Source organism: Mustela erminea, chromosome 19 (genome assembly GCF_009829155.1).
Source record: "Mustela erminea isolate mMusErm1 chromosome 19, mMusErm1.Pri, whole genome shotgun sequence".
Classification (NCBI taxonomy): Eukaryota; Metazoa; Chordata; class Mammalia; order Carnivora; family Mustelidae; genus Mustela; species Mustela erminea.
In genome coordinates, this window is record NC_045632.1 from 20,458,847 (window position 1) to 20,484,166 (window position 25,320).

At 44.6% G+C, this 25,320-nt stretch overlaps 1 protein-coding gene and 1 pseudogene across 6 annotated transcripts in view; one reads left to right on the top strand and one right to left on the bottom strand.

The window, feature by feature from the left end:
* CEP89 (centrosomal protein 89) overlaps positions 1–25,320 on the top strand; it is a 66,276-nt gene that overhangs the window by 10,228 nt on the left and 30,728 nt on the right. For 3 of the 6 annotated variants that reach the window (XM_032324935.1, XM_032324936.1, XM_032324930.1), the window contains exons 4-13: positions 686–875; positions 9,283–9,459; positions 10,000–10,102; positions 14,585–14,613; positions 16,256–16,295; positions 17,444–17,662; positions 19,261–19,406; positions 22,235–22,285; positions 22,450–22,533; positions 24,411–24,514. In XM_032324935.1, coding sequence (XP_032180826.1) covers positions 686–875; positions 9,283–9,459; positions 10,000–10,102; positions 14,585–14,613; positions 16,256–16,295; positions 17,444–17,662; positions 19,261–19,406; positions 22,235–22,285; positions 22,450–22,533; positions 24,411–24,514 — 1,143 coding nt within the window. The remainder of the gene's footprint in view (positions 1–685; positions 876–9,282; positions 9,460–9,999; positions 10,103–14,584; positions 14,614–16,255; positions 16,296–17,443; positions 17,663–19,260; positions 19,407–22,234; positions 22,286–22,449; positions 22,534–24,410; positions 24,515–25,320) is intronic. The other 3 variants (XM_032324931.1, XM_032324932.1, XM_032324934.1) reach the window with 3 other exon arrangements.
* Positions 19,693–20,278, bottom strand: LOC116579487 (annotated as a pseudogene).

Sequence of the window (25,320 nt, forward strand, 5' to 3'; positions counted from 1 at the left end):
GCCATTTAACTCAGCACTTTACTGTACAGTTATCTGGTTCATAAGATGGATCCTAAATACAGAAGAGATTATTTGCCTGTAGATGTTCATTACAGAGCGATTTGTAACAATGATAATGGGGGGGACTTAAGTACAGGAAGTAGCTGACTAAACTGGTATACCTATTTGGGGCTTACCTTTAACATTTTGACTTTTTTTTTTTTTTTTTTTTTTTAAAGATTTTATTTATTTATTTGACAGACAGAAATCGTAAGTAGGCAGAGAGGCAGGCAGAGAGAGAGAGGAGGAAGCAGGCTCCCTGCTGAGCAGAGAGCCCGATGCGGGGCTCGATCCCAGGACCCTGGGATCACGACCCGAGCCGAAGGCAGCGGCTTAACCACTGAGCCACCCAGGCGCCCCAACATTTTGACTTTAAATATGTGTTACCAATGAGGCAAACTGTGTATGTAGGCAGTGATAGGAACTAGAAAAGCCTACGTTAAGAGGCTTGTGTTACAATGCAGAAAGAAATGCTGAGTGTACAAGGAGATGGGATTGTGGGTGACTTAATCCTTTAGCTTCTGTATGTTTTGTAAGGGGGTTGTAATCATTTTATGGCGGGGACTTGGAGGTGGGTCCATATACCGATGTGAAGTGTTCGGGGGTTTGCCTGTTTGTTTATTTTGCTCCCGACCTTTTAATGCAGACCAAATTGGCAGAATGAGACAGGAAGAAGATCTTCTTTGCCATCCTTTGAAACTCTGGGCTCCAGGGAGGAGGAGGAGGACACGGACGCACAGCTGTCGTCCGGCTGTGACGAATCGGAGGATGTCAGCGCTCCCAAAGCAGAGGGAAGTCTCAGTGCTGCCGTGTATGCTGTGCCCCACAGAAACCAGGTGTGGCTCACATTCCAGAACATCTTCTGCACCCTGTTAGCTTACTGTAAAATTGTGTAGAGTGCACCAGTAAGGATTTTCTTTTTTCTCTTCTGCCTTTAACGGCTTTTGTCTGGAGGCTGATTTTCTGAACACAGTCTCACATTTTTTTATCTGGTCAGGCAACAGATTTCAGACTCTTTCCTTTATTGTTCAAAGACAGGGTCTTCAGAGAAAAGGTAAACATCCTCACATTCTCAATGTAGATTTCCAGCCAGTGCTAAGTAAACCCACTCTTTCCTCTGGCCCCCAAGGCTACTCTTTTCCTGTCACTTTTCCAGTGTCAACATGCATGTTGCAACCTTTCTTCAAATGCATGCCCGACAAGAGGAATGTCGTCATTCACCTTGGTAGTAGCTGACACTCTTTGAGCACTTACCATTAGGGAGCCTCTGTTGCAAGCTCTTCCGCGCAGTTAGCCCCCACTGCCTTGGTGAGGTAGGTTGCATTTACGACCCCGTCATGAGGGAGGAACCGTGGTACAGAGAGGCTGATGGAGCCCATTCCTCCACCGCTGCCTGAGCTTCTCGGTTTCAATTCCACGCTCCCAGGGTTTGGGAAACTGGATAATGCTGTTTCTTTAATGGCAAAAGACAGCACCATAATTTCTTTTTCTTTTCTCTCTCTCAGTGTCACTACAACATGTGTTACAGTGACTGTATATACAGACTTGCAGCATCAAATGATATTCAGATTGTATTTCTATTGAGTACCCCCTCCTGTATGGAATCGAACATTCAGTGGTCCTACGGAGCTTAGTTTGAGGAGTCCTTCTGTGAGTGTTTTAGGAACTAACCATCCATCACTTTGTAACACATGCAGACTGTGGCAAGCAGAGTGAGGTTTCTCTACAACTGGGAGGCTGGAGCAGGTATATGGCAGCCAAGCCCGGAGCAGGTTCTGCCGCGGGCCCAGGGGAAGTCCCTCTGCCCCACAGTCTGCATACTTTCTGGCCAGTATTTTACACTGAGGTTATAGACAGAGCTGTTTATCACTCAACTGTTTATCACTCAACTTTGGAAGTAAAGCTTGCTACCCCATTTCCCGTAGAAGAAAGAGTGTCTAGTGACAGAAACAATCTCCTTTGTCATTAGCAGAATACATATTTTGTTTTGTAGACATGTCTGTCATGGTGTCTTCAGGACCCATGTGCAGTTGGGAAATTTTGTTTTAGTATAAAATGTGAAAAGTAGAACAAGACAGCTAACAATATTGTTGAGGTTCTAGAGGGATCATCTAATGCTGATGTTGGCCGGTGCAGGGGTGGGGGTGAGCTGGTACTACCACTTTGGAAAACTGTCTGACATTTCAGTTTCTGTTAAAGTTGAATATCTGTATTTTCTATAACCCAGCAAGAAAACACACGGAAAAGTAGAAAGTAATATAAACATTGCTATTCTCATTCTCCAGAATGAGCGAGTATTGACAGCTTATCTTTTCTTGTTTCAGATTCTTTAAAAAGAAATTATAGTTAGGATTGAAATCTTTGTCTCCCTCCCTGGAAGACCATTTGGTTTTGGATTTGGAATACATTTTAGAAGTCTGTGTTTTTATTCTCCTACTACAAATAAGTGCCAGCAAACAAATAGAGTACAGTTGTTTTTTTTTTTTTTTTTTTTTTAATGTAAATAGGTCATCACAGTGATCCATTCATTCTACCTCTTGGCTTTTTTCACTTAGCAGTGCAGTTTTGAGATGAATTCACATTAACTTTTTTATCTGCACGCCTACCGATGAACATTTGGGTTATTTCCTTGCACATTTGGTCCACACACTTAAGTGTGCTGGGTCATGCCAGATGTTGCCAGATTGTTCTCCAAAGCGGCTTTTGTCCTTTTGCCTTCCCACTAGCCGCGTATTCATGCCAGTCACCGCATTTCTGTTCGTCCCAGCCAAAAGGAGTGCCATCCCTATGCAACCCAGGACCCAGAGGTGGACTTCTAGGAACTGATTGCATTTGGAAGGGCTTATCGAGTCTGTACCTTGTCCTGGCCACTGCAGATGGCATGAATGAAAGGGCGCTTTAAGCTGGAAAGGGATTTCAGTTTCCCACAGCCTTACCATCAGGTTTTTGGGGGTAGAGGTGGTGAAAAGGTTATGGGGTGATGTAAGAGGTGGAGGAAGGCACATTGACATTTTCTGAGCCTTTAATATAGGCTAAGCAGCTTATATGTACCATCTCATTTACTGCACACCCTCGGGGTTAAGTGTGTGAAGAAACAGGGTAAGTGATTTGGCCAAGGTTGTTACCCATCCAGCCATCAGGGGCAGAGGCAGGATTCAGACCAGGGCAGCCAAGTTTCTCTGTTTAGAATTAAAATTTGCGTTCATCGTCCTTTTACCTGTTGAGACTATTTCGTAGACATAAAGCTTTCTTTGAAACTGACCAAATATTCTCAAATTGATAAGATTAAAGTATATACCTTTGGGGAAAATGAGTGTGTGGAGCCAGTGAAAATGCTATTTAATCGCTCAATGGCAACAGCTCTGAAGGAGGTAGTGCCTGAGGGGTACATTTAAGGTCAAAAAGTAAACTTGCCTTCTCTGTATTTACTATAGACATTCTTTAATCGGGGGTAAATAATTTATAATTTTTTTCTACTTCCTTTAAAGTAAACAATTTTCAAAAACTAGAAAGATAAGGAAACAGAGCGACCCAAATCAGGCGATTTGGATTTAAATCTATACCTCATGCCTCTCTCTGTGTTTCAGGGTAGTTGGGCAAACATCTTCATGTGAAGTGTGCACCCGCCCAGAAATGGCCTAACATGGAAAGGAAGTCTTGTTTTCAGCAGTTTTCTTATTGGTGTCACCCCAAAAGTAAGGCTGGAGGGGAAGTGGTGGGCGTGAATTTGTGTCCAGTTCCCATGAAGCTAGCGTCCAGCGGACAGAACAGTGCCATGGGCATTCAGAGACCTGGGTTCAAGTCCCTGCTTCTTGACTTCCCAGCAGTATGGCTTGGGTAAGTCAGATAACCTCTCTGCACCCATAAAGGACTGTGTTAAGGAGGACACTCTGGGTAGGTCAGTAATTCAACATACAGTGATTGAGCATGCAGCGAGGACCAGGCATGGTGCTGGGTGCTGGAGAAGCTGCATAAAACAAAGTCTGCAGTCACACGGTCACCAGTTAGCCAATCACAATTATAATAAATGTTACAAAGGAAGGTTATAGCATGGCATGAGACCATGTCAGCAGCGGGGGATGTAACTTTTCTGAAGGGATTGTGGAGAGAGACAGCAAAGGGATGGAAAGAAGCTCCAGCCCCCTTGCATTTCCCTTTGAGGTCACTTGATTCTTCTGTATGGCACCTTGGTAGGGTTGTTCATTATCCTTTGCAGTTCAGTAACTTCACCAGAATTCACTGCGGTGTGTGTTGTTATCTGTCCTTTCTTCCTGAAATTTAGTTTGATATTTAATTCTGCAGACACAGATTTTCATCTCCCTTTTTTGTTTTCAGGGCACATTTCCTTCCCTATTTTGTTTTATCGTTGACTAAGCTTATCTATTTATTCTCCTTTGGGAACACTTACGCATTTGTCAGCTGTCCTTTGTCTTCCATGTCTGTTCTATTTTCTATAACCACTTGTCCCTCTTTTTTCTTTGCAGTGTCACTTTCTGGGATTTGCTCTGTATAGCCTCCTCTCTTTGTCACTGTGTTATTGCTTCTAGTATAGCTTTTACCTTCTCTGTAGTGATTTCACTTTTCCTTTTGGTTTTTAGTTTTACCGATTCACTTTCCACATCTTTTGTTGGCTTGTTGCTTTTCTTGGTCTTCTGTATCTCTCCTTTGGGTTCTAGATGTCAGTCTGTGCCATCCTTCATTTCATGTAGGGAATAGAAGCTGGATTCCAGACAGGTGGGCTGTCTCCTTTAGCTTCTTCTCGCCTTGCTTCTGCTGTGTGGGAATGACTGCTTTTCCCCCATCAGAACGTCACTGTGGACCTTTATAACTGTGACACATTGTGGTTTTTCAAGGATCAGCATGCCTGAAGTCTGAAGAGGTGTGGCAGCTTTGGCTTCTCTCTCCATTCCAAATTTCATCACTTTGTTAGCTGTTTTCTGCCATTGACTAAGCTTTCTCCCCCCACCCCCATTCTTTTGATTGCTTTCAGTAGATTTTAAGGGAAGAGAGTGTAGTGTAAATGCCTTATTACTATATTTGAACAGAATTCATGAATGTTACCAAAGCTCTCCTGTCCTCATTCTTGCTATTGTTGTGTTTGTGGATTTGCAGAGTGTCTTGTTACAAAGTGCCATGCATTTGCCCACTTGTCCGTGTGGGCATCCAGCCAAGAGACTGGTATTTGAGGGTCTGCCATGTGCTTGGATGGAGACCCAGAGAGGAACAGGTCATGCTGGGGTAAACCAGTGCTCTCTAGAATTTTCTGGAGGCCAAGAAATAGCAGACATTCTTCTGCTGCTGCTCTTGAGGATTAGGAATGTCCCCTTTCTGTCTCCATAGTTTTCAATTTATTTAAATTTTTCTTTCTGTTACACAGGTAATGCATGAATATTTCTTACAAAAGCTTTGGATAGTGCATGTAAAGTGCAAGCTTGTCCTGAAACCTGCTGTTCCTTCCAGTCCTCCTCTTCTCCAGGAGAAGCCTCTGTGGTCGCTTTGACATCTGTGTTGGGTTTTTTGTTTTTGTTTTTTTAGCTGCAAAAATGAAATAAACATAAGGTTTAAATAATAGACCTCTAACTCTCTGACCTAAAAAAGTCAAAAGGCAGGAGACTCTAATATTGTTTCAGCTGCTATCAAAGGCTGGTGCCTGAGATCCCCTTGGCCTCCCCCTCCTCATGGTCACCACTGGGTGCAGCTGGTCCTGATCCCAGAGCAGAAAGGGAGAAGTGGGGCAGGGGCCTTCTCATTATGCTGCTCTGTATTTATTAGGGAGAACATTTTTTTCCGGAAGCTTCCCAGCGGGAGTCTCATTGGTCATATGGCCACCCCTTGACTAGTCACTGGCCAAGGATTCCCATGGTTCATTGCCTGGGGCTGCGTCCATTTGCACCAAACAAAATCAGGGATCTCTTAGCAAGGGAGAAAGGAGGGCACCGATTACTGACTGGGCAGGCAGTGTAGGGGGCCTGCTGTGGCGTGATTCCTGCGGGCTCTGCGTTTGCACATGAATGTCCAGGTACAGATAGAAATACCCTCTTCAGTTTCTGTGCATGGAGGTTATTGACTCTGCTCCACCAGTTCTGGCTCCTCTGCAGGAGGCTCACCCCCTTCAGAAGCAGTAGAAAGCCAGGATAGCAACAGGGGCACCAAGTTGTCATTCCAGCCAATATGCAGAAGCCACCGAGAGAGTGAGCTCTGCCATCTTCCAGTAGGAAACATGAATCCCCAAACCCTTAGTCAAACATTGTGTTAGACGTCTGGAGGTCCTTCTGCCTTGCACAGCAGAACTGCCCCTTCCAGAGTTAGTTCTTGGGAGCACTTGACTGGCTCAGTCGGTTGAGCATATGACTCTTGAACTCTGGGTCATGAGTTTGAGCCCCATGTTGGGCATGGAGCCTACTTTAAATAAAAAAACAAAAACAAAACAATACAAAACCAGAAAACCAGACTTCATTCTTGGTTCACTGCAAATTCTTAACCACACGCTTGTCTTGACCTTGCCTCCAGGTGGAGTTAGCTGGACCTTCCTGTCGTTTACCTCTAATGACCCTAGAATGCATCTGGGGTGGGGTTCCTATCTTAGTATCATTGATGGGAGGAGAGGCTTCGGAGAAGGTGGCTACAGCCCAGGGACTGGGCCCTGTGTCATTCCGGTTAATCTCTGCTGGAGGCCAGGGGATAGTGGGGACTCCACCCAGATAATTCATTTCCCAGCAGCCTCTGGAAGCTGCAAGCTTCCTTGCTGTGTTGGCAGGTTTTCTCCTCCAAGGAATGTCAGAAGGCTTCTGACATCGCTGATCACTGGTGTGTGTTTTTGAACTTCATATGCCTGAAATCCCAGAACAAGTGTTTCTTTGCATCCAGCCACATTGTTAGGTGTCTACAGGTTTACAACTGTATCTTCCTGGTAAATTGGATATTTTGTCACTATTAAGTGAACCTTTTAACATTTGTTTTGTATGACATTTTCCATGTTTCTTCTGTTTGATATTTGTACAGTCTGGTTTTTTCCCATCCTTTAACTTCAACCTTTCTCTATCCTCAGGCTTATCTGTGTCTTGTAAAGAGCATATTGTTTTTTAAAACAAGTTCACGGAGATATAATTCACACACCATGCTACTTCTCCATTTATCACTGCAACAGATAGTTTTCTTAGTGAACTGGGTTTGACAAACTTTTCCTTTGTCTTTTTATTGAAGCATTTAGTCCTTTAAGTATATTTAAGGTATATGTGGATATATTTGAATTTAACCTTGTCATCTTCAGTTTTTCTATTTCTCCCCTTACTCTTTTTTTTTCCTTCGGTCTTTCTTTGAATTGATGATTTTTTCAGTTTGTTTTCTTTCCCTCTACTAGGTTGCAAATTATACCCTTCTTCCCCCTAAAATTACCCTAATGATTATAGCATGTACATTCTCCTCTCTAAAATCTGGGGTGCTAGACCACCCAGGAAGAGCGTGAAGGAGCCTGGCACAGGTGCCGCAGGCACGTGAGGACAGGCCATTCCCAGCATCTCTGATGTCCACGCTGTGGCTAGTTTGGCCTATTTCTTCTTTCCATTTCTTCAATACCCAGATAGGTTTTGTTAGCATTAACAAGGTAATTTTTATAATCAGAACTATCTGGCAGTTTAAAAAAATGTTTTAAATTCAAACTCGTTCTTGGGGCGCCTGGGTGGCTCAGTGGGTTAAGCCGCTGCCTTCGGCTCAGGTCATGATCTCAGAGTCCTGGGATCAAGTCCCGCATCGGGCTCTCTGCTCAGCGGAGAGCCTGCTTCCCTCTCTCTCTCTCTGCCTGCCTCTCCATCTACTTGTGATTTCTCTCTGTCAAATAAATAAATAAAATCTTTAAATAAATAAATAAATAAATAAATTCAAACTCGTTCTTTTTTAAAAAGTTTTTTTATTTTTTCAAGATTTTATTTGTTTGAGAGAGACAGAGATAGCGAGAGAGAGTGCATGAACAAGGAGGAGAGGGAGAAGCAGGCTCCCCAAGAGCAGCGAGCCCTATGCAGGGCTTGATCCCAGGACCCTGGGATCATGACCCAAGTTGTAAGCAGGTGCTCAACTGACTGAGCCACCCGGGCACCCTGAATTCAAACTTTTAAATAGAAGGGTTTGGGGGTGCCTGAGTGGCTCAGTGGGTTAAAGCCTCTGCCTTCGGCTCAGGTCATGATCCCAGGGTCCTGGGATCGGGCTCTCTGCTGGGCGGGGAGCCTGTTTCCTCCTCTCTCTCTCTCTCTCCTCTGCCTGCCTCTCTGCCTACCTCTCTGCCTACTTGTGATCTCTGCTTGTCAAATAAATGAAAATAAAATCTTTAAAAAAAAAAAAAAAGAAGGGTTTTTAGGTTTTATGGTCACAAATTCTTTAGGCTTATTAATCAGTGTATTAACTATAGACAGAGGTACATAGACCATAAATGTACAGCTCAATGAAATTTTATAAAGCAGCGCCTCCCTACTGATTAAAAAGAAAAATGGCATTACTAGTACCCCAGAAGGTTCCCCTTTGTGACAGAGAAGAGGTCACTGCTTCCCGGAGTTCACCACCACCCTGACTCCCAGAGCTGATCAGCTCATGAAAGATCACCTTAGTTTTGCCTACTCTGAAAACTGTAGTTTTAGTCAGGACATCCTGTACGGTTTGGAGCATTTGAGGGTCTTCAGTTGTGTGTCGCAGTGCTTGGTTCACTGTCCATGCTGACAGTATCCCGCTGTGCAGTCTGGCTGTTCGGGGACTAACTTGTTTTGCTGATGCTGGACACTGGCTTATCACTCTTCAGCACACCACCGCCGTAGACAGCTGTGCACACGCATGTATTCCGGTGGGCCCGTACGGCATCTAGACACTGCTCTGTGGCACAGCTACTGTCTAGGACCCATGTGGTTTCAGCCTTCGCCCTTGGAGACTAGCAGAGAGTGATAGTGGAGGCCCCATGGCACTTTCCCATTTCCTTGATGGGAGTCACTTAACTGATCTTTGGCACGGCGAACCAGGCAGTTGGTTCCCAGGAGATAAAAGCTAAGAAGTCATTTCCTGTTTCTTCCTTCAGAAGCTCAATAGAGTGGGAGACCCGTGTGCCCTCCTGAGTGGGGTCACCCCTGGAGACCTGTTCTCAGAGCCCGGTGGGCCTAATAGCCCTAGCTCTCGGCTCTATAATGCCCCTTTTGGTGGACATCTTGCCAGTCGGCGCTGGCACTTCTTTGTCAGTTTTGATAACAGCCCTCCCCTTTCCCACAGTGCAGCGAAGCCCGCGGCTGGTCACGTAAGCAAGACTTCACTGAGGAGTCAGGAGGACAGAAGGGACAGCAGCGCAGAGCGTGCCAGCCATGGCTTATTGTACTGGGCCTGGTTCACTGGTCTTCCCCTCACCCAGCCTCTGTTGCCAGTAGACTGTCTCCGGCTCCTCCCACGGAGGTCTGTAAGGGACAGCTCTGCAGCCCTGCCACCATTCAGGATACCTACGTAGGACATCCTCACAGACAGTGGCGGGGAGGCTTCCGCTCCCTCAGGAAACTACATGTACAGAGAACCCACACAGCCAGCAAACTTAGCAGACCTCGAGCCCACACAGTGACCTGGATGAGGCTTCTCCCGGGGCAGCTCACCAGTTCTCGGCCCATATAGTGATGACTAACATGGCGTCAGTATCCGGTTAGAGTCATCCTAGGTGCTGTGCGGAGCGGGCGAGACACAGCCCCCTTTCCTGGCTGCTTCCTGGAGGGAGTGAGGGAGGCAGCTGGCCCGGGTGGTGTGGGTGGGATGCCAAGTTCTCCGTGCTTGGATGGCACTGCCTGAGGGACCTGAGGTTTCATCCAGCCCTGCTGGATGTGGTCCTTTTGTGTCAGTGGCAGGTGACCATGGAGTAGGTATGGAATAAGACATTTGAGTTTGACTGGAGTAAATTTGATACAGAGAGCACTTACCACGTGTTCTTTTGTCTTTTGTAACAAAAAGGTTGCATTGTCACGTGGGGTGGACAGTGAAGATGATGAAAATATTTCTAAGCAGGATGGGTTTCCAGGCTTGCTTCTCACAACACAACATACACAAGAAAAAGGTAAGAAAAAAAGTTTAATACCAAAGCATTTTTTGGCAATAAATATTGGTTAATTTTTTGGACATAAGGCCATCGTACCTCTGCCCCATGGTTCTGTGATTGTAAGTGGGAATATTCCTGAGTTCTGTTTTCATTGGAGACAAGTTAGTCAATGGCCACTTGCCTGGATGTTAGGCCGTCTTTAACGTATCAGGTGCTTCCTTTGGAATCCATTCTGTCCGTTCTGTCAGCTGTGAGAGGACACATGGCGGGGAGGGTTAAGGCTCAGGCTTTACGTTCTATGCACTCCTTTCCTGCGGCTCCAGAACAGCTTTCCGTTTCCTAAGGGGGGCTTCCATGTACAGGTGAGAAGAAACCTGTCACACTGTGGGCACTGACAGCTGCTTTGTCGGGACCGTCAGAGTTCCTCAGGATCATGGGGACTGATTGGGAAACAATACCAGCCCCCTAATACCTGGTCCAGAAAACAGTGGCTGGTTAGGTGGCATGTTTTATCCCTGTAGGAAAATCTATATGAATATTAAATTTGTGTTAAAAAATATATCTCTTCTTTAATTATAGAGGTAATACTTTATAAAAAGAAAACAAACCCTGAAATGTAGAAATACATAAATGCACATAATTGTACTGCCATAGATAATCTTGACAATTTAGAATGTATGCAGGCGTAACCTACACATCATTTTGTTACCTGCCTCTTCTCTTACACACACCCTGAATATCTCTCTGTGTTTATTCATGTCCATCCATTTTCTAACGTCTGTGCCGCCTCTGGCCTGGTATGTTACTGTGAGACAGAATCCAGTCCGGAGACAGAAAGCAAGCACATGGTGATCTGAGCCGGGAAAGTTTAATGTAAAGAATCATCAACTATCACAGGGTTGCCTGCAAAGGAGAAGACAGTGGTAGCAGAGAGAGGGAAGAGCTACTTCCGTACAGTTAATGCACATGTAGGGCGCCCAAGGGGAGAAACACATTTGGAGAGTCACTCAAGGCCCAGATGGAAACCTGGGGATGCTGTCGCTGTGGCCCACTGGCTAGTGAGAAAGTTAGCTGTGTCGTGCTAACAGAACTCACTAGAAAGCCGCTCTCCAGGAGTGCCAGAAGAAGCCACCCAGGGGGAAGTGCTGACTGGCCACTTTTAAGGGAAGGAGGGAGGGAGCAGAAGGGACAGAGAGAGGGATGGAGACAGCCCTGGAATGAGGCACCCAGACCCCTTCCTCCTCTGTGTCTCTGGCCCCCTCTGCTGACGAAGCTCATCGTTGCGCCCCTGGCAAAGTGCAGGGGGTCAGGTCCACGGGTGGGCAGTGGGGTGGAGTGCAGCTGAGAGGCACAGGGTTGGGGAGGGGCTCCTGCAGTGGTTTTTCTTTGTGGTGGGCATTAAAAGCCTCTGGACACCTGTGAAAAAGGCCCCACACCAGCCGCAAATTCTAATGCAGTGGCTCTAGGCCAGGGCCCAAGGTCTGTGTTCTTATCAAGCACTTCAGAAAGTGTGACACAGGTGATCCTTGGACAGCACCACAGAGTCTGCAGCTTTTAGTGGTTCGGCTCTTGGCTCTGTCATTTCCAGGTAACGAGAGGTGTGGCTACCTTACCTGACCCCGCTTGTGCTCAGTCTGACTGCACCTTTCTTCGGATTCTTAACAGGGATTAAACTCCGTCATAGTGGGAAGTACAGCACGGTCCAGAAATGCGGGTTGATAATTCTTGTCTAGAGGTCAGAGCTGGGAAGCTCTATGAGCCACGTTCGCCCTCCTAGCAGTAAGCACCCAGGAAGACCAGACGCCCAAGTACCTTCCTCTGATTCCACCTGTGCCCCTCCACACACTGTGCTTTGTCTTTCTTTTCCATATCCCAGTTTGTCAAAAGACAGCTCTCCACATACCTCCTCCCTTCCCTCATCTTGACAGCATCTCTCCTCAACACACTGCACTTTGGTTGGCTCTGTCTCCGTGACTCCCCTAAGCCGCTGACCTGCGTCCTGTCAGACACAGAGGGTGGTGTTCTGGCTTCATCTTATGTGGCTTCCCAGGAGCTGTCCACACAGAGGATTGCTTCTGGTGTCTTAAAATCCATCTCTCCCCTGGTTTCATGACATCTCATGTTCCTTGTCTCCTCTTGCCTCTTGGGGTAACCCTTCTTCATCTCCTTTGCAGGCTCATCTCCCTCTCCCTGCCCAGTCTATGTTGGGGTCTCCCAGGACCAGTCTAGGCCCTTTGCTGTTCTAAGCAGTCACGCTGATCCCTGCTTCCAGTACCCTTTGTTGTTTGTTATGCAGTATGGGTACATATGGAATGCCCACTGTCTCTTGCTGTGGTAGCAGCCAGAGCAGTCTTGTCAAAACACGAAGTAGCATCTAGTAGTGTTGCTGTGTGCTCCCCACCATGGGCCTCCATGCCCTTTTTACTTAGATCTCTTCACTGGTTTCCCATAGCCTAAGAGATCTGCTGTGCCTGCCTCTGCTGGCCATTCTGCAGCCACACTAGGGTTCTCTTACTTCTTCAACTGCATGATGTTCCCTTTGGCCACAGGGCCTTTGCACATACTACTCTCGCTTCCTACCAGCTAATATTTATTACATATGAAGGAGGTGGAAGGAGGGGTTGTGTGTTTGATTTTTTTATGTTTTATATGTTCATATATATCTCAAAGGAAACACCCAGTTGATAACCATGGTTACTCTTGGGAGGGGAAAGTTTCAGAGGATTATGATCATGGGGAAGTTTTGATTTATCTGTATTATTAGCATTTTTGATAGCAGAACTGTGCTCATATGGCATGGCTTTTCTTTGAGGATGGGAGTAGTGCCTAACATGGCATATGGTACACAGGAAGCCCAGGGTAGGAGACTTTTGCTGTAATTTGAATAGTTTATACCACTTGCCTGGCAGACTGTAAAAATGAGAAGGATAAGGAGTCGAAATGTTTTTGAGAAATGATCAGTGAGAAAACAGGAAATAAAATATATATCCAGAGCCCAATGTACTGTACATACATTAAGTACCAAAGTGAACTTGGGTGATGCCAATTCTGGCTGTTTTTTCTGAAAAGTTGGTGACTAAGATACAATAGAGATGATGATTTTTCTTCAGGAAAATAGGTGAATTGTCCTTTTTAAAACATTTATCATGGCACCTTTCAAACATACAAAAGTAGAGAAAATGTTCGACAAAACTCCCACGTAGCTGCTACCCACCCTCTACAGCTGGTAGCATTTTGCCATTCTTCTTCGTGAATCCTCTACCCTTCCCCAGTTTTGTCTGGTGAAAAATTTAATGGGGCAGTCATCCAAGAATTCATTAAATATGAAGATAGTAGGTCTGATGCAGCATTGGAAGTTACCAAAGCAAGACTATTGCAATAGTTATTAAAAATGCAAAATCTTTTTGTAACAGTTTAAACATTTGTTCATCAGAGGCTCACCTACTATGTGCCAGAGAAGACAGAGCCACGGGCCCCTCCACTCACATTCCAGTTGCAAGGGAGGACATGCATATGGGGGACTGTAGTCTGGGGTGCTGAGGTGGATGGCAGAAGCAGCACAAAGACCAGGAGAGCTGTCAACATTGCCAGCCAGAGAAGGCAGCAGGTAGAGGAGGCTTTGTTAGGCTGGATTTGGAATGACAAGGCGGAATTTCATTGGGTATTCCAGTCTAGACTGCCCCAGGACATTTGATTAGACATTTAGTTACAGATGGTGGGGGCAAGGTGACATTTTGGTCAAAAATAATTTCTTCAGTGATTATCATTCAAGTGTTGGTAATTGTAGTGAACCAGGAAGTAGATGTTCAATCTTTTATGTATCTTTAGGCATTTTTGTCTGTTTCTGAATTCTCTTGGTTTTGCATATTTGTTTCTAATTTATTTCCATCCAGTTAGTTCTGCTCTGTAAATTGACTAGAAACTAACAACAACCAGCGTTTCACTATGACAGAGGGCACAAGGCACTCTAGGACATAAAACTACCCTCCTTAGGGAGTACCTTCATCCCGAATGTGTATTTGTAAATGGAGGGTAACTGAGCGAGATTTATTTGCTTTTGTATCGCCAAGGTGGTTTGCTTCAAGGAACAACTATTTGTCTGACCAGGTCAGATGCTACTTCCAGGCAGAGAGGAGTGGGACCTCAGCACATCTGGGGAATAACGGGTTGTACATTTGGGGCACATTTGGGCAATACAGGATAGGGTCATGTTGGTAATGCAGGGAGGGCTCAGAGTTATTCCCAAGGATTTGGCCCTGGTTCTGTAATCATGGGAGCCACTGGAGGTACTCCCAGATTAACAGAAGAGAGATGAGCAATTCAGTCTGGCCCCTGCCTTGTCTGGACCAGCTTGCTGTGAAACCTTGCAAAGGCTGTCCCTACCCTGGGGCTTGCTCAGCTCATCGGTAGGAGGGAAGTTCCTATGATCATGCTCTTCTGAGTTGTCAGATGTTTTTATCTGCTTTAAAACAGTTTTCCTTTCTCTCTTTTTTTAATCAGATGATAAATATTCTGTTCTGAACTTAAAGGTAAGATTCATTTTTTAAAAACCAATTTTCTCAACAAATAGCATTTCTGCCATAATTTTAAAAATTTTGTGTGATTTGTTGGGTGGGGGGGACATCTAGCCGTAAGAGTCCTTTCCCATTAAATGTTTTTTTAAAATACTTTTGAGGGGCAGCTGGGTGGCTCAGTTGATTAAGCATCTGACACTTATTTTGGCTCAGGTCATGATCTTGGGGTTGTGAGATTGAGCCCTGCTTGGGCTCTGAGCTAAGCATGGAGTTTGCTTAAAATTCTCTTCCTCTCCCTCTGCTCTTACCCATCCCCCACCCAGTTGCTTGTGTGTGTGCATGAATGCCCACGCTTTCTCTCTCTCTCGCTCTAAAAAAAAAATACTTCTGAAACATGGAGAAACTCACATTTTCTGTAGTTTAAAAATGACTATAAAAAAATAACTGTAATGCACTGATTGGTTAGAAATCACATATATAGGGGCGCCTGGGTGGCTCAGTGGGTTAAAGCCTCTGCCTTCAGCTCAGGTCATAATCTCAGGGTCCTGGGATTGAGCCCCACATCGAGCTCGCTGCTCATCGGGGAGCCTGCTTCCTCCTCTCTCTCTGCCTGCCTCTCTGCCTACTTGTGATCTCTGTCTGTCAAATAAATAAATAAAATCTTTAAAAAAAATCAGAATGAATGCAGAATGAATAGACTGTAACAAATTTGCAAATGTGGAAATAGTTTTTTTCCTCCTTTTTTGCAAACATGGAAATAGTTTTAACTTAAGTTTTAATGCTGCGATGCCATAGGAATTTCAAAATTAAAGATTTCTTAGCAGAGTTCATTCGTAGCCTTATCTACTTTGTCACCAAAAATTAGAAACTTAATATCAGATTGATGTGTAATGGCAAAATGAACAAGGTGTAATGGAAAAATGAACAAAAGTTCAAAGCCTTCCCTTTAACTTTTGGGTTTGAAAAGAAAGATCATATTCTTTTCTCAACACTTGGAAATGTGCTTCTCTATGGTGTAGGGTGTTTTTTTGTTTTGTTTTGGGGTTTTTTGCCTATCCCAAGGAAGAAAAGCCCAGTTAGTCTGCCCCGTGCATCTCTGCTCGGCACCCGCAGTCCTGTCTCGGGCTTCCGAAACAGCCTGCCCCTCTTGAGACCTATGTGTGAAAACACAGTGGCTGAACTCAAGGGCAAAAAGTCAGGAAGACAGGGCGCCTGGGTGGCTCAGTTGTTGAGTCTCTGCCTTCTGCTCAGGTCATGATCCCGGGGTCCTGGGATTGAGCCCTGCATCCAGCTCCCTGCTCAGTGGGCAGCCTGCTTCTCCCTCTCCCACTGCCCCTGCTTGTGTTCCCTCTCTCACTGTGTGTCTCTCTCTGTCAGATAATAAATAAATAAAACCTTAAAAAAAAAGAAGAAGAAAGCTTGACCAGGACTTCTTTTTAGTGCCTAAGAGAAGTCCCTAGAAGGGCAAGTTTCAATTAAAAGAAACAATGGATATTAGAGTTCCTAAAGCTAAAACAGACTAAGAGGTACAAGAGCCAAAGTGCAGAGAAAAATGTGTAATTAAGTGTTTGATATACGCTGACCCAGCTGCTCATACCAGTTTCCTTTTAGAAGATTCTAGCACTTGTAAATCATTACTCTTGATTTTCTTCCCCAGGATGAAAAACCATTATGTGAGAAGCCTCCACCCTCCCCAGGTATTTTCCTTTTGAATTTAATTGTGATGAAAAGCTTCTAATTTGGGAGAATGCCCAGAATCATCATGTCTAAAATAAAGGTCACTTTTTCCCCCTGTAAAGACTGTTGCTTCTTTCCCGTTACTGAAATTGGGAAGAGGGGTACCTGCGGGACTTCCACATTTGCTCTAAAAGAGAGGGTCTAAATGTTCAGACAGTGAACATGAACGGTGTCCCCATGGGATGTGCTCAGACACTGGGAGGCCAGTGTCTGCAAAAGGGGGCTACTCTGTGTTCCCAGCACCTGCCAGGCCCAGGCCCATGCCGGGGAGCATGCCCACCTTTTCTTGCTTACCTCTCCTGGCATATTTTAAGCCATAGCTTCCATCTTAAATCCTATCTCAAATGTTTTCTTTGTGGGACATCTCCGAGTTCCTCTCTTGTTTTCAGTAGAGATGTGGATGTACTCATTTCTTCAACTACCATTTCATGTCCTAGGGATTGGATATGATGTAGCAGGGGCCAGGGAGGCTATTTGGAGCCACCGGTCCTTCCGCTAGTCCTTGCCTGCCCCCTGCCCCAGGGTTTGGGCGAGTCCCCTGTCCGGAGCCATCAGCCCTCCTGCCCTGGGGTTGAGCCTGTGAGTCCTTCTCTTCATCTGTCCCTTCCTCTCTGCCCCTACTCTAGCGGTCCTCCAGACTGGCTTCCCTGCGTCTGGGCTGGTCCTCATTCCCATTCACTTTCTTAACTGCTGGCTTCAGGGGCTCATCTGAGAGGAGGGACTCTTCCTTTTCACAGCTCTGCTTGAAAGCCTTTTCTCGTTCCTGGTGGCTTGCATAGCAAAATCTCCGTGTTCCATATTATAGTGGGTAAGCACCTCCCTGGGCTCCTGCCTCTCCCTCAGCCACCTCTTTCCCTGTGGCTTCCTATATGTAGCCTCAGCAGACCAGCTACCCTCTCCCATACAAGCCATTCTCCTCACCACAGGGACCGAAGGACCTAGCACAAGGCCTGACCTGAAGGTGACTTGTGTGGTGGTTTTTTAAATACAATCTCATAATTTTGAGGTAAAATTGTAAAAATCAATATTTCCAAAATGATGAGATTCCACTTAATTGGTCCGTGTTTCTAAAAATCAATATTTAAAAACAACTTCTCTACCTTTCCAGATGTAACTGGTAGAACACGGCAAAGATGTATGGAAATAACCAAAGAAAAGTTCAAGGAATTGAAAGAAGAAAATGTGCTTCTAAGTGGTGCAAACCAAACCCTTACTCTTGAACTTGACCTAATAAAACAAGCGATGAAAGAACTACAGTTAAAACTGAAAAGAACAGAAAAAGAAAACCGAAAGTTGAAAGAGGCTGAGAAAACATCTCCTCAGGAAGGTGGGGACAACAGTTCTTTTATTAAAGGAACAAGGAAGAATTCACCAATTTTCGTATTTTGTTCCCAGCTATCAGGACAGCTAGTATTTTAGGTTGTAATGTTTGCTTATGTTAATGTTGATACTATATTATAATACTTAAGGTTCTTTCATTAATATCCTTGTTCAAATTTGATTTTGTCTGCTACATCATTATTATGCTAAAGAAATTCCAATACTTCTTTTGGTTCTTTATGCTTAGCTTAGTATCTTACATACATTTCCTATCAGTTTTTTATCTGCATGAACAGCATATAAGAGTACCTCTTCATGAGCTCGAGCCCTACATCTAACTCTGCGCTCTGTGTGGAGTCTGCTTGAGAGTCTCTCTCTCTCTCTGCCCCACCCCCCCCATACACTCTCTCTCTAAAGTATATGAATGTATCTTTTGAAAAGTGCCACTTTCTCCACATACTTAGCAGTGATGAGGATTACATTTTTCTTACTAATTTGACAAACAAAAAGGTCAGGGAGAAAATCCTGTTTTAATTTTATTTGTATTTTACTATCGATGAGCTTGAGTATTTTTTTTTCATATCTTTGCAGGTCATTTTTTTTTCTCTTTCATAAATTTTTCCATTTTAAATTGAGATACTGGGATGCCTGGGTGGCTCTGTCTTTTAAGCATCTGCCTTCAGCTCAGGTCATGATCCCAGGGTCCTGGGATCGAGTTCTGAGTCAGGTTCCTTGCTCAGTGGAAGTCTGCTTCTCACTCTGCCTGCTGCCTTCCATGCTTGTGCTCTCTCTTTTTCTCTGTCAAATAAATAAAAATCTTTAAAAAAACAAAAGATGCTTAAAAAAAAAGAAAAGGAATCCTTTTGAACAAAATAAATAAATTGAGACCCCTTGATTTTTTTTTTTTTCTTACTGATTTGTAGGAGCTCTTTACATGTTAGGAATTTTCGCCCTTTTTCATGTATGTAGTGGTTTCTCAGTTTGTTGATAATTTAGCTAAATATAGGATATTTTTCTTTTATGACTTATGCCCTTGGTTAAGTCCTTTTTAACTCTAAGGTTATATAAATGTTCACTAATGTTTTCTCTATACATTGATCTGTTTATATTAGTCTAGTATTACAGCCTTAAGAAAAGTGTCTTCATACAGACTCTGTATTTCTTGTCTTAGCTACATCTATTCCTGCAACTTTATATTATTTGTGCTATTGATTTTTGGAATCTATTTTCTAATGTTTTCTAAATCTGTTTTCTTATGTTTTCTAATAAGACATTACTATTCTATGGGAAGGCTCTTAGTTCTAATAAATTTTCCATTTATTTTATATGGCTTTCAAGGCACAACTGTATCATCTGAAACATTTTTCTTTGCAATCTAAAATTTTCATTTTACTTTAATTGTATATGCACAGACTTCCAAAACACTGTTGACAGTTCCATTTTAAAACTACTAAGTTACTAAACTTTTATTCATTAATATCTATACATCTGTCCTCCACTGGCTCTGTGAGCCCAAAAGGGAAAAAAAGATCAGATGATTGGCAATTTACATAAAATCTTGATCAATTTGGTATACGTTCTTCTAATTTTAAATTTTTTTTTCAGTAGTTGCTGCCCCTGAACTACTTTATCTAAGAAAACAAGCTCAAGAACTGGTGGATGAAAATGATGCATTAAAAATGACTGTCCATCGTTTGAATGTAGAATTGAGCAGATATCAGACAAAATTCAGGCATTTGTCCAAGGAAGAGGTAATGTTCAGTTTTAAAATACTCAGTTTTCTGATTTTTTAGGCTTTACTGTTGAATTGCTTTCTCTGTGTCCGCCGTCCCTTCCTTCCCTTCCTCCTTTCTCAAAACAAAAGCAATAAAGTCTTTTTTTTTTTTTTTTTAAGAAAGCCTGAGGATAGTACAGAACTATAAAAGTATGTAAGTTAAGGAATAAAAGTCCATGTCAGCGGCTCCATTCTTAGTCCTGTTCCTCTTTTTTTTTTTCGTACATTATAATTTTATTTTTGTGTACACATTTGTTTAATAGTCACTGCATTTCTAGACCAGGTTCAGGTAACTGAAGGGCCTTTATAATCAGTTTATATTGTCTAGATCCAAGATATGCTTGCAAACATAGGGTGGGGCAGAATGGGAAATAACATCTTTCTAGAGACAGGCTTAGAAACTCTAGTCCAGTAAGTTGTTTCCTACTCTGACAGCGGGGCTGACCCATGCCTGGCTACTAGGCCACCATTCACAGGTACAGCTAAGGTAACAGGGTACAGACCACCAAAAACAAGACCAATCAGTCAGTCCCGTGTTCTGATATAGGTTTCACAATTCAAATCACCTGTATTCAAAAGTAAACTACAAAATCTTTGTAAGATATGTGTGCAGTCAAAAATGGGCTCACTGCCATTGGTAGGCCCCCGCTCTACGAGCCTGTGTCACATTTAAGATGCATTGAAAAAGTCTATTTGCCCTTAGACCGCGGAGACCAGCATTAAGTCTGACATATGTTGATTCATGTTCAAACAGATTCCTTTCTGCTTATGGGAGTTGGTTAATTTTTCTGGTTATGATATTGAAAATGAAGTCTTCTTGACAGTGTCATCTGGTTCATGATGTTCCATCTTAAGCCTTATGCTAACAGCATTCGGTGCCTCCATTGGTCCTCTGTGACCACACTGGGGCTTCTTCCAACTTTGGTCACCTCCCCAGAGCGCAGCCATCTTTGGCTGACCAGTCCTGCTCCTCGGGGTATAGCTGTTATTTGTTGGTGTACCAACTTTGGAAAGAAAGCAGACTAGTTTACATAGCCGCCCCACCCCCAAAATCATCCAGCTCTCATAGCCCATGGGACTTGAGTTCCTGATTCCCACAGGACCAGCAAACAAAAAATCAGTTTTGAAACAGGCATGGGAGCACCCCTCTGCAACTCCACACTGGGTTCAGCATGGGGGAAGCAGGCAAAAACAGCCACATCCTACTTTTTCCCCGGAAGGGGTTTGGCTGCATACTTTCCCAGCTGCTGCCTGAGGTCTGGTTTCCAATCAGCCTGCTTCTAGGTCCTGAAGACAGTTTTCCCTTTCAGGAAATTAATGAATCTCCGTATACTCTCAGCTACTGGGAGCCGCTAAGAAGAAAGACAGTGGCTTAGGCAATTCACAGATGTTTGAGAGGCAACCAGATGCTCAGGCTGGGCTGGTTGATGAGTCTCGTCTCATAAGAGACCAGTCTGTCAAAACTGGGAGATGTAGGCTGTGAAGAACACCAAGAGGAGCCAGAAGGTCAGGGCCTTGCCCTTAGAGAGTAGTGCACGTGAGGGACGGGGTTGCGGGGTAGAATAGGACATGTCAGGATACGAAGCCGACTGGCCCCTGCTGGAATCAAGGTGGAAAGCCAAAGGCACATCTCTTCTCACATGGTTCCTCAGAATCCAGGGCAGTTTTACAAGCTTCTGATTTTGCAGTAGGACTTAAGTTTAAATTTTTTTTTTAATTTAGATTTTATTTATTTATTTGATAGACAGAGATCACAAGTAGGCAGAGGCAGGAAGAGAGAGAGGAGGAAGCAGGCTCCCCTCTGAGCAGAGAGCCCAATGCGGGGCTCAATCCCAGGTCCCTGGGATCATGACCCGAGCCGAAGGCAGAGGCTTTAACCCACTGAGCCACCCAGGCGCCCGAGTTTAAATTTTTAAATAACAGCATTGAGATATAATTCACATATTCACTTCACCCACTTAATGTGCACAGTTCAGTGATTTTTACTGTCCTCACAGAATCCGGCAACCATCACCATGGTCACTTGTAGAACAAGTTCATCATGACAGGAAGTTTCCTGCCTGCTAGGAGTCACTCCCCATTTCCCCCCACCACCTGCCCAGGCTCTCATAAGCACTAAGCTACTTTCAGTCTCTGTGGATTTGCCTGTTCCAAACATTTCACGTCAACAAGATCATACAACATGTGGTCTTTTGTGACTGACTTCTTTCACATAGCATGATGTTTTTTTTAACTACAGCAAAAAAAGTTAACATTCTAAGACAGGCTTCCTAGGCCAGGGCCTTTTGCAGGGCTGTGGGTGAGCCAGTTCCCCTTAAAAGGGTACAGACAAGTAGGCCCAGTGACAGGCCACTGCTCTCCCACACTGTCCTGCCCTGTGCAAATGCCCCATTCTCCGTGACAGCCTTCCCTGATCACTCCCGTCAGAATCTCTCTTTCTCAAATCATCTCAGACTTCTGTTTGTATCACTCTTAAGGCAGCTAGAATTTTCTGCCCTGTACTGTATTTTTGTGTGTAGTATATTATGTTCATTTGTGTGAGAAGACTTCTGTTGTTAGATCATAAAGTCCTGGAAAACTGTTGCATTGTCATGTCTATAATGAGTTAGAGAATTCTCACTGTTTGCTGAATGAATGAGTGATGAGTGTTGTCACAATATTGTACACCTGAAACTAATATAATACTGTATGTTAACAACACTGGAATTAAAATTTAAACCTAATGAAGAAAAAAAAAAAGAATAAGGCCTGACCTTTCAGAGGAAGCATTGTTTAATTTGCCTTCACTATGTGTTTTTTTCTTAGACTTTAAATATTGATGGCCTCCCATCCAAGGGCCCAGCACCACCCTGGTTGGTAAGTAAAAGTTACTTAATATCAGGCCTGTATTTTCTGTATTTTCATTGAGTACCTAAGAAAAACCATTCTAAGTGAATTAAATTTTCTTAGCTTCTGAAAAATGTGCTGTTTGTTTTCAGATGTAAGACCCAAGTTAACCTTCTTTATTCCATTATGTTCAGTTGGATATAAAGTACCTGTCACCCTTGTTACTGGCCTATGAGGACCGAATGAAAGAGAAGGATGAGCTCAACGCCACCCTTCAGGTAGGCTGGCAGACATCTCAGGACAAGGTTTATAAAAAATAAGACTGTTTAAATCTTGAAAGAAACATTTTAAAGATAGGTGTGCCCCAGTATCTACTGTGTACTCAGATGTCGGAGGGAGGGAAGGAAGGATGGAAGGGAAGGGGGTAGGGAGGAAGGAAGGAGAGATAGGAGGAAAGAACGAGCATAGCGGTACCAATGGGTGGGAGAGAAAGAAAGAAGGAAGGAGGCAGGGAGGGAGGGATCAGCGGAGCAGGAGGGGTGCATTGGGGTGGGTGGGAGAGGTATGGACGGATGGGGTGGTCCTGCATCGGAAGCCCAGATTTCCCAGGCAGGCAGGGGAATTAAGTTCAGACTTAAGTGCTTCCTTATTCTCTGAAGAGCTGACCCCAGGGAAGTCCTGCTCTGTTGGTAGTGGTGAAGGCACCAGGTTTTTATTGATTCTGCCTGATCACCTCTGTTTCATGGGAATGGCCTCTGGCAGCAGAGCTCGTTCTCATTACACAGGGGGGCAGGGCTATGTGGGTATGCTAGATGTGTCCCTCCTCTCCCTTCTGCTCATGTAAGTGGCCAGAGATCTCTGGAATTGGAAAGATCCAGAGAGAACAGTTTGGATTCCCTGAGCTCTGGCTGGAAGGGTCTGTTAAGTCCTGCAGCCTGCCCTTGTTACACACTACCTCACATACATGGTCCACGTGATGTGCTTTTGAACCTTTTCTTCTAGATTAGACACTTAACTTGGTAAAAGAGTGAATTAATATTACACTAATTAATTAGCTATCAAGCCAAATAATTAACAAAATTAGTTTGGTGCCTCTTCTAAAACTGGGTTCAGGGAACATTTTTTGTAAATGGCATTTAGTAAATATTTTAGGCTTTGCAGGCCACAGGACCTCTGTCTGCAACTCCTCAGCTCTGCAGTGGTAGCAGGAAGGCAGCTATAGACAAAGGGCAAATGAATGGGCGTAGCTGTGTGCCCATAAAACTTTACTACAAAACACGCCCTGGCCCTTGGGTTTTAGTTTGCCCGAGCCCTGTTCGGTAGAAGGGCAGTCAGCCACTGGGGAGTGTGTCTGGGCAGAAAGGTAAAGGAGAAACTCCTTGGCATTGTCAAGCCAAACCGGTAGAAGCATAAAGGTCTAAGAGAGCTGGGAGAAAAATATTTAGAAGCATCTGAGAATAAACATTGGTAGCCAAGGCTCTCCCTGAAGGCCAGCGCAAGTCAGGGAAGCCCAGTGAGGGCTGGCTAAGAGAAGTGGGAGGGAGGAGGCCGCACAGGAATGCCAGAATACAGTGTTCAGGAGGGGAAAGTAGACCCCATGGCAGTCCTCAGTCCTGCCGATGACGGAGGAGCTGTCCTGACTGGTAGCTCCCCATAGGAGAGGCTTTCTCGTGATCACCACAGGGCAAAATCAGGAGACTCCAAGCCCTACCCACGCTGACCCCTTCCATTCCCGAGTGGGCTTTAATTAGGAGGAAAAGTTCTTACTTTTATCTAAAAAGCTCCCATTTATCCTCCAAAATCTTTAAACAAAGAAAAGATTGTCGTGTTCCTAGGCACCTCTGCTTTTTTTTGACTTGCCTTTATCTTTTCAAGTATTTGGCAATGCCAGAAAAATGGTATCAAGTCAGGAATTGAGTATTTCGGACCCCGAGGCTATCTGTCCCTTGCGCTCAGCATCAGGGTTTCTCCTGGTTCCCCAGCAGCCCTGGGAGCTCCTGAAGGGCTGGCACCTGGCACTGGTACCTGCTGTTCAGGGAGACTTTGCTAGAAAGCTGCTGACCTCTGACCTGAGGCGCGGCGGCGGCGGCACGAGAGCTGAGGATGGGGCCACGTGTGTCTGTGCATGTTACAGTTCACCTCCGCTGTGTTGCAGGAGGAAATGAGAATGTTTCGGGTGCGAGTCCAGGAAGTGGTGAAAGAAAATGAAGAATTGCACCGAGAGTTAACCAAGAGTAGTCCCGTGACCAGTGAGGAATGGCAAGTGGTGCTGGGTTTCTGATGTTTTGGTAACTCAAAAGGAAACAGAGTAATAGGAATAAACTTTATGACATCGTCAAATACGTTTTCTTTTTTGAACTAAAATATTTTCAGGGAGAGTTTCTAAGAAATTAATAAGGAACAATGACAATATAGTAGTAAACGGTTCTAATTTTAAGGGTTACATTTAAAATTCCAAGTAGGTTTTTAAACCTGAAATCCATCTACACTCCCCCTTTTATTTGCTGAGGTGGTGTTTCTCTAGGGCAGCCTTCTCACTGAAGACTTCTTGAGCCATATCCTTTTTGTCCCCCTGTGACTGTTCCCAGGGCTCTAGAACAGGAAGCTCAGGATGGGGCCCTGTACGACTAGCTCCTGTCTGCCCTGCCCTTTCAAGATTCTCTGAAGCTGAGTGTGGCCTCCCTCCGGCTCTCTGCTGTTGCTCCTGCTTCACCCCAGAACGCCCCTTCTGCACTCTTACTTACCTGTCAGGCCCTGCTCACAAGGCCCTGATCAAATGGTGCTGGTTAGTAGCTCTCCCTGAAGGCAGAGTTCATGGCTCCCTTGTCTCAGCTTCTGACACAGCCCGAGACCCACGCCCCGTCCTGGTACCTGCCATGCTGTGCCTGCCTGGGTGTCTCCGTGTCTGTCTGCCCTGTCCTCCTCTGTGAGCTCTTCCAGGGCAAGGCCAGGTCCTTTTCATCAGCACAGCGGCAATACTGGCTAGTCCATGCATAGGAAAAAGTAAATGTCTTAGAAAGTCTAAAGGCACTATCCAACCTCAGACTCTTCAGATCAATCCTTTT